This window comes from Puntigrus tetrazona, chromosome 12 (genome assembly GCF_018831695.1).
Source record: "Puntigrus tetrazona isolate hp1 chromosome 12, ASM1883169v1, whole genome shotgun sequence".
Classification (NCBI taxonomy): domain Eukaryota; kingdom Metazoa; phylum Chordata; class Actinopteri; order Cypriniformes; family Cyprinidae; genus Puntigrus; species Puntigrus tetrazona.
The window spans coordinates 242,089-259,460 of record NC_056710.1 but is presented as its reverse complement, the minus strand read 5'-3'; the positions used below and the strand labels follow the sequence as shown (position 1 = coordinate 259,460).

Genomic DNA, 17,372 nt, shown 5'->3' with positions numbered 1-17,372 from the left:
CCCTGTAAACTTTTGAGCTAGAAATTAATATCGACTGGCTTATATATGTTGCACACAACATAGTCAATAAAATGTCCAAAGTCAAAGCTAAATGTATCTCACTGGACATAATCACTCGATGGAAGCTTGTTTGCGTCACTCAGTAAAAATAAATAAAGCAATCGTGACTTTTGAGTTTTTGTATCACCGTTTAGACTTGGTTTCTGGTCATGTTTAGTTTAAATCTCAGAATTTGTACTTTTTCTCTGACTAGTCCCGTGTCAATACTTGTCAGCGATAACTAACCAGCTGGATAAAATTGTTGTGATTCGTTAACTCAACGCACTGAATTGCTTGCCTCGGTTTCTCACGTCGTAACGACATTCCTAAGATGGTCTAAGATGGATATTTACTATACGGAGTTTTTGTTTTGTGCATGCAGCTTGCGAAAAACTGCAGGAACGCTCGGCTTTGAAGAGAAATGTAACGCTCCAAAACTGCTTCGTTTGAGCTTCACGCTTCAGCCTTCCTCTTTCTTTTTGTGTCGTCTTGACATCATTTGTTTTCACTTCTACTTCTGATGACGAAATTATTAACAAGGCAGGTTATTACACGCACGATCGTATCTGTGAGCTCCAGAATGTCCATTTCCTGCTGTTGGAAAGCGTCTGCTAACCATCGGCGCTAGTTCTCTCTCGTCGTTCCCCAACCCCCTAACTGCCGGAGAGTGCATCTGAAAGCACTATTAGTGCTACATGACACTGTATCGCTAATGCCTTGAGAGAGAGACAGAGAATATAAGAGGAAGAGGTTACGCAGAGATATATTAATGGCTAGACAATCTGGGTTAATTCCTGCTTCACTAAAACTATTTAAAAATGATGACTCGTCAAGTGGCCTTGCTGTAATATATAAATAAATATATGCAAAAATCTTCATTTTAAGACAAGTTCATGATTGCAAGATAGATATTTTATTAAAGGGTTTAATGCATACATGAAGTAGGTTGACTTTCTTGAGTGAACACAACATACACACGTAGTACAGTAGGATCAAAAAAGGACATTGACAACCTTGGGTTTGAGTTTATAAAAATATTTTAAAAGACCAGTTTAAAGGAATAGTCAGATTTGGAGAGATTTTGCATAAAAACATAACAGTATTCCGCAGGTAATCCACATGATTAATTATAGACTCGAATTCTGTCTTGAAGAAACAGTTACGGATTCGCTTTTCACAGCTTTTCAATTCACACTTCATTCATTGGTGGATTATTCTGATGTTTTTATCAGCTGTTTAGACTCTCATTCTGACGGCACCCATTCACCGCAGAGGATAAACTCATCTACATCTGTTCATGTTGTGCTGATAAAAATTTAAATCAAAAAGTTTTCATTTTAAAAGAATGACAAAAGAAGCCATTTCAAGGGTGCTTTCAAACCTTATTGTAAATCCTTATTTCTCTCTTTTACACACACACACACACACAGAAACAAAGAGTGAGAGAGCCTTTCCATTCATACAAAATACAGCCCACAGACAGTTTCCTAATATTCAAAACCATTTCTCACAGTCATAAATATATACTGTAGGACACTATGTTCAATATAAATACTTTGGCTTACAAGGTGAGATATGCTGGAGATGTTTTGCATATAGTATTCACTGATGCTTTTAGATAAACGGTGCGATTGTCACTACTTTCTGCTTTTTAAACAGTTATTAAGTGCAAATATGACTGGAGTTCAGTCCCTGCTCTGATTAAATTCACGATTGTCACAAGCTTATTGAGGTTTGTGAAAGGGTAAGGTCATAAACATTTCATAAAAAGTGATATATCACATATCTGATGCTAATAATTACCACAGCAAAAAATGAGAGAGGAGAGATGAGAAATTGCCATATGTTATGTTATTAAAACTTCGTAATATGCTTCCTAATTCTGTGACGTTGCTACCAGGAACTTTTGCTAAAAAATGAAAAACGAACATTGCACAATGCTTCATCGTATAAATCATATACATTCCTGTTTGTCTGAAACTAAATGGAAGCAAATATGGCACATTGTCCTCGGATCTAAAAATGAAATAAATGTCGAATCAAGGAATTGTGTCCTTCGTGTTTAATAAGAGAATTGTTTAGAGCTATTTTCCGACCTTGTGTAAACATACATTGTTTAGTATTCTAACGCAAATTCTACCTCCCCTTTTCTTTTCACTGCAGTCTGGCCCAATACTGTCCCATATTTTGATCATTTCCTGGTACCTGGACAGGTACAGAAACGCCTGGGGAAATCAAACCTAAAGCACAAAAAAAAAAAAACGAGGCATTTGTTTTAGTGACAGAGCTCCACACTGCAACTATAAAAACATAATACACAAATATACAAAATAGGCATGTATAATGTATAAAACATTTCTGTATTCACAGGTATGTGCAAATCTGAAATGTAAATAAGTGCGTTGAATAAATAATTTAATATTAATGTTGTGCGTTCCGTGTTAAACGCAAGTGACATGGATTGCCTGCATAAGAAAATGAATGCTCTTTTATCTATTGAAAAAATAAGAATTCGCTGAATACGTACTTACTCTCACTAAAATGAGTTTTCTGTCTTCATTGGAACCAATTTGAAAAAAATGTAGCATTGCATCACTTGCTTACCAATGGATCCTCTGCAGTGAATGGGTGCCGTCGGAATGAGAGTCCAAACAGCTGATAAACAAATAATAGTAACTGATAGACTGGAGTGGTGTGGATTACTGTGATGTTTTTATCAGCTGTTCAGATTCTCATTCTGACGGCACCCATTCACTGCACAGCATCCGTTGGTGAACAAGTCATTGAAGGCTCAGTCTGTTCAGATGAAGAAGCAAACTACATCTTAGATGGCCTGAAGGTAAGTACGTTTTAAGCAAATATTAATATTTTGGGCAAACTCTTCCTTTAAAACAACCAACGAACAAACGACTAAATAAACAGACAGGGGCTACTGAAAGCGTTCGAAACAGTAGTCGTCAGGATCTTGTGATGGACATCACAGCGAGACTCACCTGTGCTGGTGTTAGCTGAAGGTGGAGGTGGTAGATGGGAAGAGGAGTAGGACGTCTCAAACGAGCGAGGGGCCGACGGGGACGGAGGCAGCATGCACGAGTACGAGGGCGCAGATGGAGAAGGAGCCGACTGCAAAGAAAAGTCCAAGACGGGGAAAAAACGAACAAAATTATTTATACAACGGTACTGAAATGCAATGAAGAACAGAGCCGTACACCAACATACTACAGCATGCATTTAAATCAGTACGAATATCTTCTGGATGCCCTGTTTCTCCCTCCTTAACCTTTATACAGGTTATTGCCTAATATCGAGGGCATCCACATTATTTTAAACACTCAACCTGCATACGACGCACATATTTTCCTAAAAGACAAAAGGCAGGTCCCTATTTTACTAGAAGCTTTAAAACAGTCTTTGCATGCCTTCGGTCTGGGATTACGGCAGTTCTTCGTTCTGATATCGAAACTGATATCTCATTTCTCTACATTTTTACTTAAAACAAAAAATTTGCTGGTCTTTATTTGCTATTCTCCAAGGCTGAGGGAATCTGGAGGCTGGTATATCCTGCTAAAATAGTTATTGTCAGGGTTTTATTTAAGTGTTTTTGGAAAAATTTACAGAGGGTGGGCTTAATGTCCTTATTTTAGCGCTCTTAATATTATTTTTAAAAATGAACTGAATTAAACCCAGAGTAAATCGATATGGTTTTATATCCACAATCTTTTTTGAGTGTCTTTTGAATACATTACACATACCATAAAATGATCTAACTTTCATAAGCAATCACTAGAAGCGTATAAAAGTATAAAATAGCCTTTAAACATAATTTCTCTCCACATTTATGCATACTATGGAATAACCAATATGTGTGTGTATTTAAAAAAGAACGGTTTAGACTGAATCCTAACTGCAAAATGTATACTTATCAATTTTCAATATTTTTCAGGGATTGAATCGCCTTTAAAGATTATAATTTAGTTGTGAAAAGTATTTCCCTAAATCTTGTAAAAAAAAAAAAAAAAATATATATATATATATATATATATATATATATATATATATATATATATATATATATATATCTTAGTTGTAATTCAGCTGTCTGACAAATTCAAAATCTTGTCATCGAAGGCATTAATATAATGGATACTTTTTTTTCTGCCAAATAAGACAAAAGCAATACAGAAATGACGTTTCACTAAAATGTTTTTGTAAATTAGAAAATGAAAAACACACTTATTTTGCAGCTTTTGGAAGCGGGTATCTATCTATGTTGGTTTTGATATATTAAATAAAGCAAAATAGATGAATCTATGATACTTTTTTTTAAAATGTAATACTGGATCAGACGTGGTTGATAATTCTTCTTGGGAAGTTTCATGCACGTAAAGCAAAGATAACGTCAATTACTCCTCTTTCAATTTTTTTCTGTCAAGAACTTAATATATCTTACGACTAGAAACAAGAAATGTATTAGAACATCAATAAAAAATTATATTATAAAAAACTATAATGTATATTATTATGTAGTACGTATCCCCCTTTTTTGTTTGTTTTTGAAAGAGTAATAAAAAATAAAAAATAAAAAACAGTCGCCTAATAGGTTATTCCGTTCTAAAAACAGACCACTGATGTGTTTCATTGTCACCACGAGAGGGCGGAACTGTACAGACAGCCTTGATAAATTGGCAGAGCAATGCTTTGCTGTATAGAAATGAGCAGAAGAGTCTCACCTGAACCCCGGAGTAGACTGAAAGAGAGCTGTAACTGGAAAGAGCCGTGTCGGTCGGATTCAGCACAGATGCTAAACACAAAGACAAAGAGGTGAAGTCTGAGCGTTACTGAGTATATATGAATTCTTAAGGGTAATTATGAATAGCATGAATGGAAATCATCAACATCGTGAATGAACAACAACTGATTTATTGTCTGTAAGCAACCAAGAATGGCTAAACTATATATATATATATATATATATATATATATATATATATATATATATATATATATATATATATATATATATATATATATGTGTGTGTGTGTGTGTGTGTGTGTGTGTGTGTATATATATATATATATATATATATATATATATATATATATATTTTTTTTTTTTTTAGTTAATAAATAATACCAATTATTCCAAAATTTCCAAACTCATGTGAAGCGTTTTAAAAGGCTCCTCTAGAAACCTGAACTCATGCACATGCAAAAAAAGAAAAGACGAGAAAGGAGGAAAAGTGACCGGCGCGGCATTCAAATTTCTTGTTTATGCAAATCTCCGTTTCCACCTGCACCGTTGCCATGTGGATGATGATGATAGGCAGCTGAGTTAAAGGATGTGCTCAGCGGAGCGTGCGTCTGAGCACAGGAAGTCCCGCCTCCCGACCGCCTCTGGTTTCTAAGCTTCTCCTCGCGCCTCCATTTGGCTCTTCGGTTGGAAAACCACACCTGTCAATCAAAGTCCAAAGCGTACGCAATGCATGAAAGGGTCTATCGTATTTATTTGTCTGCTCTTGTGACGTGGACACACCGCCGGGGGCAGTGACGTACCTGTATCCTCGCCTCCGGGAGGTCGATTTTGTTCGCGAGCCGCTCTCGTGCGAAAACATCTGGATAATGTGTTCTCTCAAACTCTAAGCAAAGATCAGTGGTTAATGTTTTTCTTCAACGTAAATGATAAAGGTTTTGTTTGTTAGTTTTCGTTACACTCAATGCAATATGCATCATCTTTTCGAAGCTTTTCTGTTTTCTTACCCTTCTCCAAGGCCTCGATCTGCTCTGTCGTGAAGCTGGTTCTGTTGCGCTGAAGCTTTCTCTTCAGCTGCAGTCTCAGCCGAGACTCTTCTCCCTCGTCTCTTTCCACGTGTCCTCTTTCGCTCGTCACCCTGCCGTCCGTCTCCACCAGGCATCCTTCTGAAAATATCAATTCTTCACGATTAGCTCACATCATCGTAATAAATAAATCGTCAATACCCAAAACACAAGTAAACGAATGAAACATCTTAAACCGTAGCTTCTTCAAAAGCACTTTTACTTTTTAAAAAAAACAAACGTACAATTTTAGTTTTAGTAATTCATTTGTAGCATTTAAAGGGACAGTCCACCCAGTAATGACATTCCAAACTTATGCATTTCTTTCCGTGCAACACAAAAGTATGCCCAAAATTGTCAAATGTTTGGCTCTTATGGTATTTTTGGTCCGTAGAAGTCAAAGGGGCCCCAAACTATTTGGTTACCGGCATTTTTCAAAATATCTAGTTTTTTTGTGTTTCACAGAAGTAACTGATACAGGCTTGGAATTCCACGGGGGGGAGCAAACGGTGACAGATATTTAATTTTTTCGCTTTTTTTTCTAAATTTCAGAAACAGAAGTTCAGCTGACTGGTGGAAACGCTAAAATACTGTTTTTTTAAAACACACATTGTTGTCTTGCATACAGCCGGAGCGGTCAAGCGCCTCACCGGTGCTGTGCTGGCTGGGAACTGTGTTCTGCTGATGGTACCAGTCGTTGGCTTCCGTCCAGTTTGAGGTGCTCTGGATGTTCAGCATGGTCAACCTCTCAAACATCGTGCACCCGACCGCTATAGCCTCAGAATGGAAAAAGATACAAGAGCTAATTTGATTTGGACTCGCTAAGATGCAGGATGATCTCTGACCCTCATCTGTTTTCATACAGAAAATTTAAAAGGAACTGTATGAGAGACAATCATACATTCACAAACAAAAGTAAATTACAGTAGCAGATGTAGAAATTACAAGATGTAGTTTTACAAGAAATGTGAAATTTAGGTGAATTAAATTACATACACGTAACATACATGACATATGATGTTGGCCAGATCAGTTCTTCGATATTTTGATATATTTACATTTATATGGAAAAAATATATATTGATATTTTAATTTATTTCACATATGTTTAATGTTTTTTGTGCATAAATTATTAAAAAATATATGATTTATATTCAGTTTATATATATATATATATATATATATATATATATATATATATATATATATATATATATATATATATATATATTTTATTATTATTATTATTATTATATTATTGTTTTTTCATAATTTTTGACAATGAAACAAATTACTGTATTTTGTTCTGCCCTTAGCAATAACAGAGGACATTTTGTCACCAAGACATAAAATAAGCTGAAAAATAAGACTACACTGTAAAAAATATGTTAAATTCATGGTAAAACCTGCAGGTATAAGGGAACAGCATATTGGTTTCTGTGCTATATATTTTAAAACTTACAAGCGTGTTATACATTATGTTTGCATTTACAAAACTACTTAATGTGACATCATAAACTACTTACCAAAATCTGATTTGTAACTAAAAATGTACTAATAACTACTATAATACATCAGAAAGCCATACAGCTGCATCGTAAGTGGCCTGTCTATAACACATGGTCAATACTACAGACAGTGCACATGGTCATTCACACAAAGAGCATTACAATAATGCAATAAACACCAGCTAAATAACATAACTCACCCTAATGTACATTACTGATAAAAAAACTAAAAAATCATATTCATGGGGATGACTCGAGGAGATTATATGAGCACCCTTTTATTGTTTTTCAGAAAATAAACAGTAAGTATTTTACAGTAAACACTATGTTTTACTATATATATGCAATTTTACACTTTTAAAAAGACAACTAGACCATGTCAAAAAAGTTAGTGTGTTATATAAATATTTGGAGTGTTGCTTTTATAAAATGTTGGATGTAAAATTTTAAGAAAGAGCATAGAAAAACTCACCAGCCGTTACACACGAGCAGCACATCCACTGCAGCACGGCGAGGATGTCCCTCTTTTTGAAATGTTTTTAAGGTTTTCCTGACAACTTGCTTTCTTAACAATGAACAATGAACAGTGACAGAGAAATATAAATGCATCTGCAGACACTTCTGCCCTTAAAGAGAGAGAGAGAGAGAGAGAGAGAGAGAGAGAGAGAGAGAGAGAGAGAGAGAGAGAGAGAGAGAGAGAGAGAGAGAGAGAGAGAGAGAGAGAGAGAGAGAGAGAGAGAGAGAGAGAGAGAGAGAGAGAGAGAGAGAGAGAGAGAGAGAGAGAGAGAGAGAGAGAGAGAGAGAGAGAGAGAGAGAGAGAGAGAGAGAGAGAGAGAGAGAGAGAGAGAGAGAGAGAGAGAGAGAGAGAGAGACAGAGAGAGAGAGAGAGAGAGAAGAGAGAGAGAGAGAGAGAGAGAGAGAGAGAGAGAGAGAGAGAGAGAGAGAGAGAGAGAGAGAGAGAGAGAGAGAGAGAGAGAGTGACACAGTGAGTCAACATCAGTGTCAAGTTTGAACTTAATGCCAGTGAGAGAGAGAAAAGATAAAAAAACAGATAATGGAACGATGAAAAAAGAAGAACGGGGCAATAGCAGAAAAGAGCAGAGTTTAATATTAATTAGCATGCATATGGTAAAAAAGTGAGGAAAATGAGAGATAGTTGGAGATTCCTGAAGTGGGAATTTTTGCATTTCTTCTCAAAACTTCATAACACACACATTTTAGTCTGTTGGTTTCAGCAAGACGGACTCTAGATAGATAGGTAGACTGATACTTTTACATTTAAATCCAGTTGTTTAGTTTATTTACAGAATGAAATACACGTCTTCAGCTGAGTCTGATTCAATTAAGCCTTAAATGAGACCTTTCTCATTGAATGCGTTAGATCATAATTGCACATTTAGAAATAAATACGTTTCTTTGAATTAAGCATACAGATTACCGGGAATTACTAATGTATATTTAATGTGATAAACACAATAAATTATATGTTGAGGATAGAATAATGAGAGAGCAATGAGAGTGGGATGAGGGTATAAATAAACCAGTGTGTGTGTGTGTGTGTGTGTGTGAGTGTGTGTGTGTGTGTGTGTAGGTTGGGGAACAGGGGGATGCCACATTACTTTATTTCCAGTTGACAAGACTTTACATCCCCTACCTCTTTCTCTCTCGTACACTGAACACACTGCTTTGTCAAGCCAGAAAAATAAAATAAAATTAAATATATTGTACAATATCAAGTAATTATTATTATTATAAGTAGTAGTAGTATAGTACTACTACTACTAAATATATATTTAGCTATTTATGTCTACACGAGCATCTTATAAATAATAATAATTTTGAGGAATCATCTATCAACTAACATCTAATAACTATTATTTTTAAAGCGCACTTATTTATTTGCTATTTTACAATGGGGCCATATTATTATCAAAGCATCAATCTTTATATCAGAGTGTTGTTTTTAAATCATAAGAAACATAACCAGCATTTTGACTGCTTCATGATACAAGTGCCCTTACTAAATCGTAGATATAAAAACATATGAAGCAGTATTTTGGGTTGTGTACAGATGTGCATTTTCACTGGCCCCTGTGACTGCGTGCGTGTGTCACCGCGGTTGTTCTCGTGCGTGCGCGCGTGCGTTTATGAGTCGATCACGTGACCGCGCGAGTCCGCGCGTGTGCGTTTTCTCGCAAAGATTCATATAGCTTTAGGACATGCGTGTTTTTTTTTTATTACTAACCCCCACCCCATCATCTCTCCATCCCTCTCGACCTCTTTTCTTTTTTTAGTGCTGGGGGGTTAAAAGTGGGGCGGGAGGGGAGAAGAGGCGGTCACCATAGTAACAACGCCACGACAAATATCCATCAAGCCCTTAAAACAAAGGCGAGGGGAGCAGCTTTATCAAAAAACGCGCGCGGTTCACCCCGGGACAGTCAACTGTACGCTGAGGATGAGGGCTTTCATCCTTACGTGAACAAAAAAAATGAACTTTCCCGTCTCTTTTAGCGCTACACGGTGGCGGAACGATGGTTTCCTTCAGCGCGCGCTTTCCGTTTCTGTGGCTCGGTTTGGCGGTTTCTCCGCGGTTTTATCTCGTGTTGCGTTGCCCCTGGCGACACCGCGCCGCATCCTCTCTCCCGCCCCTCCTCTCTGTCCCTGTCACCTTCAATCTGCTGGAAAAGCAGACACAGGGCCCGAGGCCTGAGCCAGAGACAGAGACTCAGCAGCAGCTCGACAGAAGAGGAAGGTGAACGCGGAGTCGTGTAGCGATTATCGTCGGCATCTGTCCGTTTAGGCCCCTATTAATGAGCGTTAGCGCCCCCTTGCGCCTGTTCTAAAATCTAATAAAAAATTCAGATACAAATACAGAATAAGAACAACATGCATTAATCCAAAGCAACTTTAAAAGTGTTTTACGTGCGATGGGATTATTCGAGTTTATATAGACTACACATCTGAATAGTTTTCTTTAAAGATTCTGAATGTAAAATGCAATAAGCTAAGACTATGTTTAAAGTGAGAAGGGACTGGGTTCAAGGAGTAACCAAAATAAATAAATAAATAGAAAAAGAGAAAAGGACAATAACAATCATCTTAAAAGTTGAATGACTGAAAATATTTTTGGAAAAAAAAAATGGAAAAAAGACAAATGTTCCTATTGAACATTTTTATTGTTTCGAATAAAATAGCTATGTGAGCAACTTATAAGGGAGCAACTTATTTAAGCATGAAAACTAGATTAAGATAGAGATGCACAACAGCAACAGCAAAAAGGCAAACCTCCTTATGAATTAAAAATATTATGTGAAATAAAGCTCCGACTAGATAAAAATGACAAAAGAATTTCAAACAAAGTCTGCTGTGATTTTGTCTGCGGAAACTTTCACAGAAACTTTCAGTGCCACTGCAGCACAGATAACCCGAGATAACCCACCTGCTTTAAAGCAACGCTCTACACTCTCAGACATAAAGGTACAAAAGCTGTCGCCGGGGCGGTAGCTTTTCAAAAAGGTACATGTTTTAACCTAAAGGGTCCATTTTGGTACCTTAAAGGTACATATTAGTACTTAATGTGTACGTATTTAAATCTAATAGGTACAAAAGGTACTGCCCCAGTGACAGCTTTTGTACCTTTATTTCTGAGAGTGAACCTCTTATTGACAGATTGTGCTGTAACCCAATTTAAAGAAATAGTTAACACAGAAATGAAATTTCACTGCAACCTTTTCTGTAAAAAAAAAAAAAAAATAAATAATTATTTATTTAATTTTGCAGTTGTCCATTATACAGTTATTTTATAGATTCTTTACTGATTTGTTCGTCTATATAGGATAATAAAAGTAGAAAATGGGTCAGTTTGGCAGCTTGGTTTCAGTAAAAGCTGTTTTTAAACTAACAAGAAAGTTTTTAGTTCACCTCAACAGTATGTTTTTAATACTTTTTATTTTTTAAAGATTATACTGGTCGTTACGGTGTAAACCCTGAGTCATTTAACACTTCAAAATGTAACAACCACAAAATAAATGCACTTGTTCTTTGTTGATAACTTCCTAGGCATTATAAGGCAACTATGATACACTGAACCTGTTTTGCCTGTTTCTCAGTCATGTGCATGCAATAAGGGACTGATTGTTAAAACCTGTTTACAAAAGTAGGCCCACACAGTAGTATTAGATGTCATATGCCACACAATTTATCAGCAAAGCGTTTTGGGAAGCTTTTAACGTGAAACAATTAAATCAACTACTTTTCATCAAAGCTCGCAGAACAAGGCGGAAACCTTCAAGCTTTGCTAAATTGTTCAAATGACACAAATGACTGACTTAGAGCCTATATCTTGAAACCTGCATTCATTAATCTGTAAACACCTCGCCCCTCCGCATTCTCGGTCAAATTCCCCGAAACAAAACAGAGAAACCAAAACTGCTAGACGTGGAGCGGGTGGGCGGGGCTTGTGCTCGTTGTGGGCGGGACGGACGCTCCTGATAGGTCACTGTTTGAAAGGTAGCCAGGTGATTAAAAAAAAAGGATTTCAGGAACCTAATGTTTTTTTCTTGAGCGAAACTTCCGAAGTCTTGATCTTCGCTTCACCTGGCTTCATCGAACGAGGAAGTGATTATTTCTAAAACGTATTGTTTTTGCGTCCACCGCCTCTGATATAAACAAAGTTTTGGAGTCTCTGTAACAAAGGTATTTTGAAAGAATGCGGTGCGCCTCATTTATTCGCACTGCCTTGGTCGTAATGATTGGTAGGTGCTTAAGTTGTTGTTTCTAAAAAAATATATATGTATTTTGCTAACGAATTAATAATTAATGTAGGATTGTAACACTGTTTTGTTTCATCTTGGACGCCATTCAGGGTTGTGGATGGGCGAGGCTCAAGGTAAAAATTGACCTAATTTTTGCTAGGTTTGTTTGTCTGTCAGAGGACTTGTTATGTCCGTATATATATAACGTGTATTGGTTTGTGAGGGTATAAAGCAAGCGAATCATCAGTCTCGATGTGTTTGACGCAGAATGTGGTCGGCCACAAATGCTGAACCGAATAGTCGGAGGTTCCTCTGCGTCGGAAGGCGCGTGGCCGTGGCAGGTGGATATTCAGGTAAGAACGGCAGCCATTATGAAACTAAAGTTATGTTAAACTGAAGCAGGGTTCATAAATTCCTCCAGCTCAGTCGAACGGCTCGGACATCATAGTTTAATGCACAAGCTACTCAAATGTAGGCCTAAGTTTGTTTTATGTTTGGTCAAACAATTCTATAATTATTCCTAATTTTGCATAGGCTATTGTTTGAAAAGGTTCATTTTTACCTATACACACCTCTTTTTTTCTTTTTTTTCTTTTATAAGTAAGCGTCACTTCCGCTTTCAAGTTTATTTTATACAAAAGAAACAAGAAAACGGTTACTTAAAGAAACGGCTCACTCAAAACTGAACATTTTCGGGCCATCTAATTGCGTATCTTTATCAGATTTGGAGAAATCGAAGAAATTTACAACACTTGCTCACACCAGTGGATCCTCTTCAGTGAATGGGTGCCATCGGAGTCCAAACTGCTCATGATAAAAATAATAATAATAAAATCCATCAATTAATGAGTTGTGAAGTGAAAAGCTACGGTTGTGAGAAACGTAGCTTTAAAAAAAAAAGTTCATCATATGGGATACTTGCTTTTTATCAGATTTATCAGCTGTTTGGACTTTGATTCTGATGGCACCCATTCACTGCAAGAGACGTACTGCTAAAACTCCACATTTTTTCCAGTGAACAACCAAACTCCGTTTTCAGTGGCCTGTAGGCGAATAAATTTTCAGTGTAATTTTGAGTGAGCTTTATAGATAACTGAAAATAACACCTTCTATATTAAATGCATACAGTAGTTTCAAGTATTTCATGCACAAGTTATTTATGAGCTTTATCACCTTTTTCAATGTGCAAGGTAAACTACACGTTTTTAATTTCTCATTGCAGTTTTTCCACAATATTTACATCTGTTATGATTTGTCTTGTCCTTTCCCTTTTTTTATAAATCTCGATTGATATCCGGATATCAGTGAAACCTTTATTTTGTGGTCAGGGTTTAGGGTACAATCTGAAATGTCTGTCAAATCTGGTTTCTTTTGGATCTCGTGACGTGTGTTTGATGTGTGTGTGTGTTCAGACTGACAGTCAAGGACATGTGTGTGGAGGAACTATCATCTCGGAGAGCTGGGTGCTGTCTGCTGCACATTGCTTTCCCAAGTAAGGTTTTTTTTGCGTATAATCACCCTTATAATCGTTTTTGCTCATGTAAATGAATGAATAAGGTTCTCTTTCCTCGACCAGCCCCAATGACATCTCCCAATACACCATTTACGCGGGCCGCCAGCAGCTGAACGGCTGGAACAAGGGCGAGTCCAGCCATAGGGTCCGCCGCGTGGTGGTTCCTCTGGGTTACACGGACCCTCAGCTGGGTCAGGATATCGCTCTCGTGGAGCTGGCCACGGCTGTCATGTGGTCCGATCACATTCAGCCTGTCTGCTTGCCATATGCCAATGTGGAGTTCAGCAGCGACATGAGGTGCATGATCACTGGATGGGGTGACATCAGAGATGGAGGTGAGTGAGGGAAAAAAACACAGGCGTATGAAATTTCACCCATGCTCGTGTTGTGATGACAAATATATTTAACTTCTAAATTACAGTGACCTTTACATTCAGTAGTAATTTTGTATGAACGAGTACATAAAATACCAAAAACATGTTTTAAATGGTTTAAGTGAAATATTGTGTTTCTAAAGACATACAAATAAATGGGTTAATAAACTGCCTTTTTATTTATTGTGAAAGCAAATGGAGAAAAGATTATGGCTTGTTTATACCGGATTGCTTCAAAATAGACTTGTTAGATGAAATCAGATGGGGTCTAAAAATGTAAAAGTGGAGCATGTGAGTATATTTAATTAACTGATAATAAGGTTCTGCTGTTTAATGCAAATCCAAATTTATGGCGCAAATTATTTAACCGAAAATGTCTCCATAAGGTCATTAATGTAAAATGCGTTCAGAAGTTTGGGGTCATTGAATATTTATTTATTTTTTTTTCATCTCTGTTTAGTATAAAGGTCTTTGCACACTGATTCTGAATTTTTTTCGTATGTTTTTTTTTTAATTAATTTATTTTTTTTTATTTTTGTCATCATGTCAAAATGTTTGCTACGGATGAGAAAAACACATAATTGAACCTGATCTGAATATATATATATTTATTTTTATTTTTTATGACAGATAAATGTTTTGGCTGCACTGGGTAAATGTGTTTGATGCAATGTGAGGATTCGCATAAACCTTTAGTCTCTAATGCTCTCCAAGGCTGGATCGATTTGCTCAAATTAAATAAAATAATTTTTAAAATCAGTAATATTGTGAAATGTTATTAGATTTTCAAAAAACTGAAAATATAATCTATTGCTGTATCTGTTTCAGCATCATTACTCAGGAAACGTTTCTGATATTTGTCAATGAGGAAAATTATTATCAGTGTGTTTTTATTTATATATATATATATATATATATATATATATATATATATATATATATATATATTTTAATTATTATAAATATATATTTCAATTATTATAAATATATTTTTGGATCCCAAATGTGTGGGCAAATTAAGATGTAAAATGAATTTTAAAAATTTATTGAAATACCTTTTTATTCTTCAAGGATGCATTAAATTGATCAAAAGTGACAGTTAAGACATTTGTTATAAAAGATTTGTTACAAAGAAATGCTGTTCTTCTGAACTTTCTATTCATCAAAGAATCCACAAAAAAATTTATCATGGTTTTCACTAAGCAGCAAAAACTATTTTCACATTAAAAATAAGAAACATTATTGATTTAATTAAACACCAATAGTAATTTCTAATGATTTCTGAAGGGCTATGTGACACTGGTGACTGAATTAACGATGCATTTGTCCCAGGAATAAATTGCACTTATATAATAGTAAATGATAATTTGAATACTACACCATACTTTTTTTTTTTTTTTTTTTTTATACTGTAATTTTGATCAAAAAATGCAGCATTGGTGAGGAGAAAACTTTTAATTGGTAGTGTATGTATTTTGTGTGAAATATTGGCAATTGCCAATAAAGCAACACAAGAACTCATTGTTTCTCATGTGTTCAGTTGCTCTGCAGGGTGCTGGGCCGTTGCAGGAAGTCCAAGTGCCAATCATTGACTCGAAGACTTGTCAGGATATGTTTCTGATAAACCCCACAGAGAACATTGACATCCGCTATGATATGATGTGCGCTGGATTCCAACAAGGAGGCAAAGACTCCTGTCAGGTGAGGAGGAAAACATGCATTTACAAAAAAAAATGTAAATGCTAATGAACAACCTTGTTTGTAATACCCTTCTGTGCTTCTTCAGGGCGACTCTGGCGGTCCTCTGGCGTGTCAGGTCAGTGATGGAAGTTGGGTGCAAGCTGGAATTGTGAGCTTCGGCCTCGGCTGCGCTAAACCAAACCGACCGGGAGTGTATGCTAAAGTATCCAGCTTCACCAACTTCATCCAGAGTCACGTTGGAGGAGTCCAGCTCAAGAGCGCATCGGGTCACATCTGGGCTGACCGGGTCATGGTGTTCATCAGGACTCTGGTGTTACTGGTATTGGTGCAGCTGCTGAGATAAACACACACACACACACACACACACACTGATCCTCGCACTTGCCAAAAACCTCCCAACCCCAAAACACCGACCTACACAAAGAGATTCTAACGCCATAAGTAGCTTTTTAATCAGTTTTTAAACAACTTTTTATATCATGTAGTTTCCTGTGTGGTTTGTACCAAAAATACGCACCGAATGAAATGGAAAATAAAAGCATGTCTTTTACCACTTGATTAATATATTCTTTTAACTATTTGAAACTGAAGAACACTGAGATGATTGTGTAGTTAAACTGTGCAAATGATGCCATTTTTTTAAACTGAAACCCTCAAATGGTTCTCGTGGGCAGCTTACACGCATGAGATTTGGCAATCATGACGCTTATTAAATTATTAACGGACACTTATTTGATCCAGCCTTTTGCACAGCAGTTATCTACCTTTTTGTATCAGGACATGTAAAAATTTTTAAGATCACCCGTGCAATTAGATGTGAAATATTTAGCGTTTTTCTAAAGACGGTTGTATATTTGTATCTCTTGGTGACTGTTTCTCTTTAAATGCTGTAAATAACTTTGTAATAAAGTGATTTTTGTAACCGCTATATTTTGCATGCTTATTAATGGTAGGGGTAAACATGAATTGAGCTGTCTTTAAACATTAACATTAATAATCCTATTATAGCAAGTGTTGCTCTGTCTGATGTTCGCCGATAAGCTTCTACTTTTTTTAAATGCAAGTCTATTGAAGATTTGTGTTCAGGTTAATCACAGGTGTTTTTAAGTGGCTATTGATGTATTCATTATAGCAATGGTCATTGTACTTATCATACCCCAAAAGCAATATATTTCTGCCTTGTACAGTGATCTGGAACTGGAACCAGAATGCAACCAGAACTCACTGGTGTCTGAAAGTGAGTTTTGAGCTTTGAAATGTCCTGAATATTGCCAAAATTGATTAGGATACCATAACTTCTCGCATTTTCGCAGTTTATTCACTGTACTTTAGAAAATGGTAATAAGATATGACAAGAACTCGAGTTAAACTGTGCTAAAACTAAACATTTATCTTGATAATGTCTAATAACTTTGATAGAAAGGTGTAATGAATTCTGTTGAATAGCTGTCAGCTGTTAAATTTAAGGTTGACCAACTACCAAGCGATGCTTAATTTTGTTCAGTCTTGGTCACATTAGCAATAAAAAAATAATTTTTGTTGCTACGTTTTATTTTATTATTTATATATAATTTTACATGATTCAGAGTTTACTTTATGCTATCCTCACTTATATAAAAACTATAGTGTCCTGCATCCACTAGGGGAAAAAAATTGTTCATTTCATTTT

The 17,372-nt window shown here is 36.2% G+C and overlaps 2 protein-coding genes across 2 annotated transcripts; one reads left to right on the top strand and one right to left on the bottom strand.

Annotated features, from left to right (window-relative positions):
* Window positions 1-1,954: 1,954 nt before the first annotated feature.
* LOC122355824 (paired box protein Pax-6-like) lies at window positions 1,955-6,609 on the bottom strand. Its single transcript, XM_043254382.1, has 7 exons — window positions 6,504-6,609; window positions 5,797-5,955; window positions 5,593-5,675; window positions 5,331-5,490; window positions 4,770-4,840; window positions 3,033-3,162; window positions 1,955-2,279 (listed from the first exon to the last, which is right to left on the bottom strand). The coding sequence occupies exons 1-7, from the start codon at window positions 6,607-6,609 to the stop codon at window positions 2,194-2,196; spliced, it is 795 nt and encodes a 264-aa protein (XP_043110317.1). The 3' UTR covers window positions 1,955-2,193.
* Window positions 6,610-11,895: 5,286 nt separating this feature from the next.
* Window positions 11,896-16,631, top strand: LOC122355213 (serine protease 33-like). The gene is made up of 7 exons (XM_043253267.1): window positions 11,896-12,115; window positions 12,226-12,249; window positions 12,383-12,468; window positions 13,528-13,607; window positions 13,692-13,963; window positions 15,543-15,703; window positions 15,789-16,631. The coding sequence occupies exons 1-7, from the start codon at window positions 12,070-12,072 to the stop codon at window positions 16,044-16,046; spliced, it is 927 nt and encodes a 308-aa protein (XP_043109202.1). The 5' UTR covers window positions 11,896-12,069; the 3' UTR covers window positions 16,047-16,631.
* The last annotated feature ends 741 nt before the right edge of the window (window positions 16,632-17,372 follow it).

What these genes read in the sequence shown, in the direction of transcription:
- LOC122355213 (XM_043253267.1), top strand. Translation starts at nt 12,070, where the DNA reads ATGCGGTGCGCCTCATTTATTCGCACTGCCTTGGTCGTAATGATTG. An exon ending in GTGGATGGGCGAGGCTCAAG is followed by an intron (nt 12,250 to 12,382) that starts GTAAAAATTGAC and finishes TGTTTGACGCAG; the next exon opens with AATGTGGTCGGCCACAAATG. An exon ending in GCTGCACATTGCTTTCCCAA is followed by an intron (nt 13,608 to 13,691) that starts GTAAGGTTTTTT and finishes TTCCTCGACCAG; the next exon opens with CCCCAATGACATCTCCCAAT.
- LOC122355824 (XM_043254382.1), bottom strand. Translation starts at nt 6,609, where the DNA reads ATGTTTGAGAGGTTGACCATGCTGAACATCCAGAGCACCTCAAACTGG. An exon ending in TCCCAGCCAGCACAGCACCG is followed by an intron (nt 5,956 to 6,503) that starts GTGAGGCGCTTG and finishes TGATATTTTCAG; the next exon opens with AAGGATGCCTGGTGGAGACG. An exon ending in TCCACATGGCAACGGTGCAG is followed by an intron (nt 4,841 to 5,330) that starts GTGGAAACGGAG and finishes CTTTGTGTTTAG; the next exon opens with CATCTGTGCTGAATCCGACC.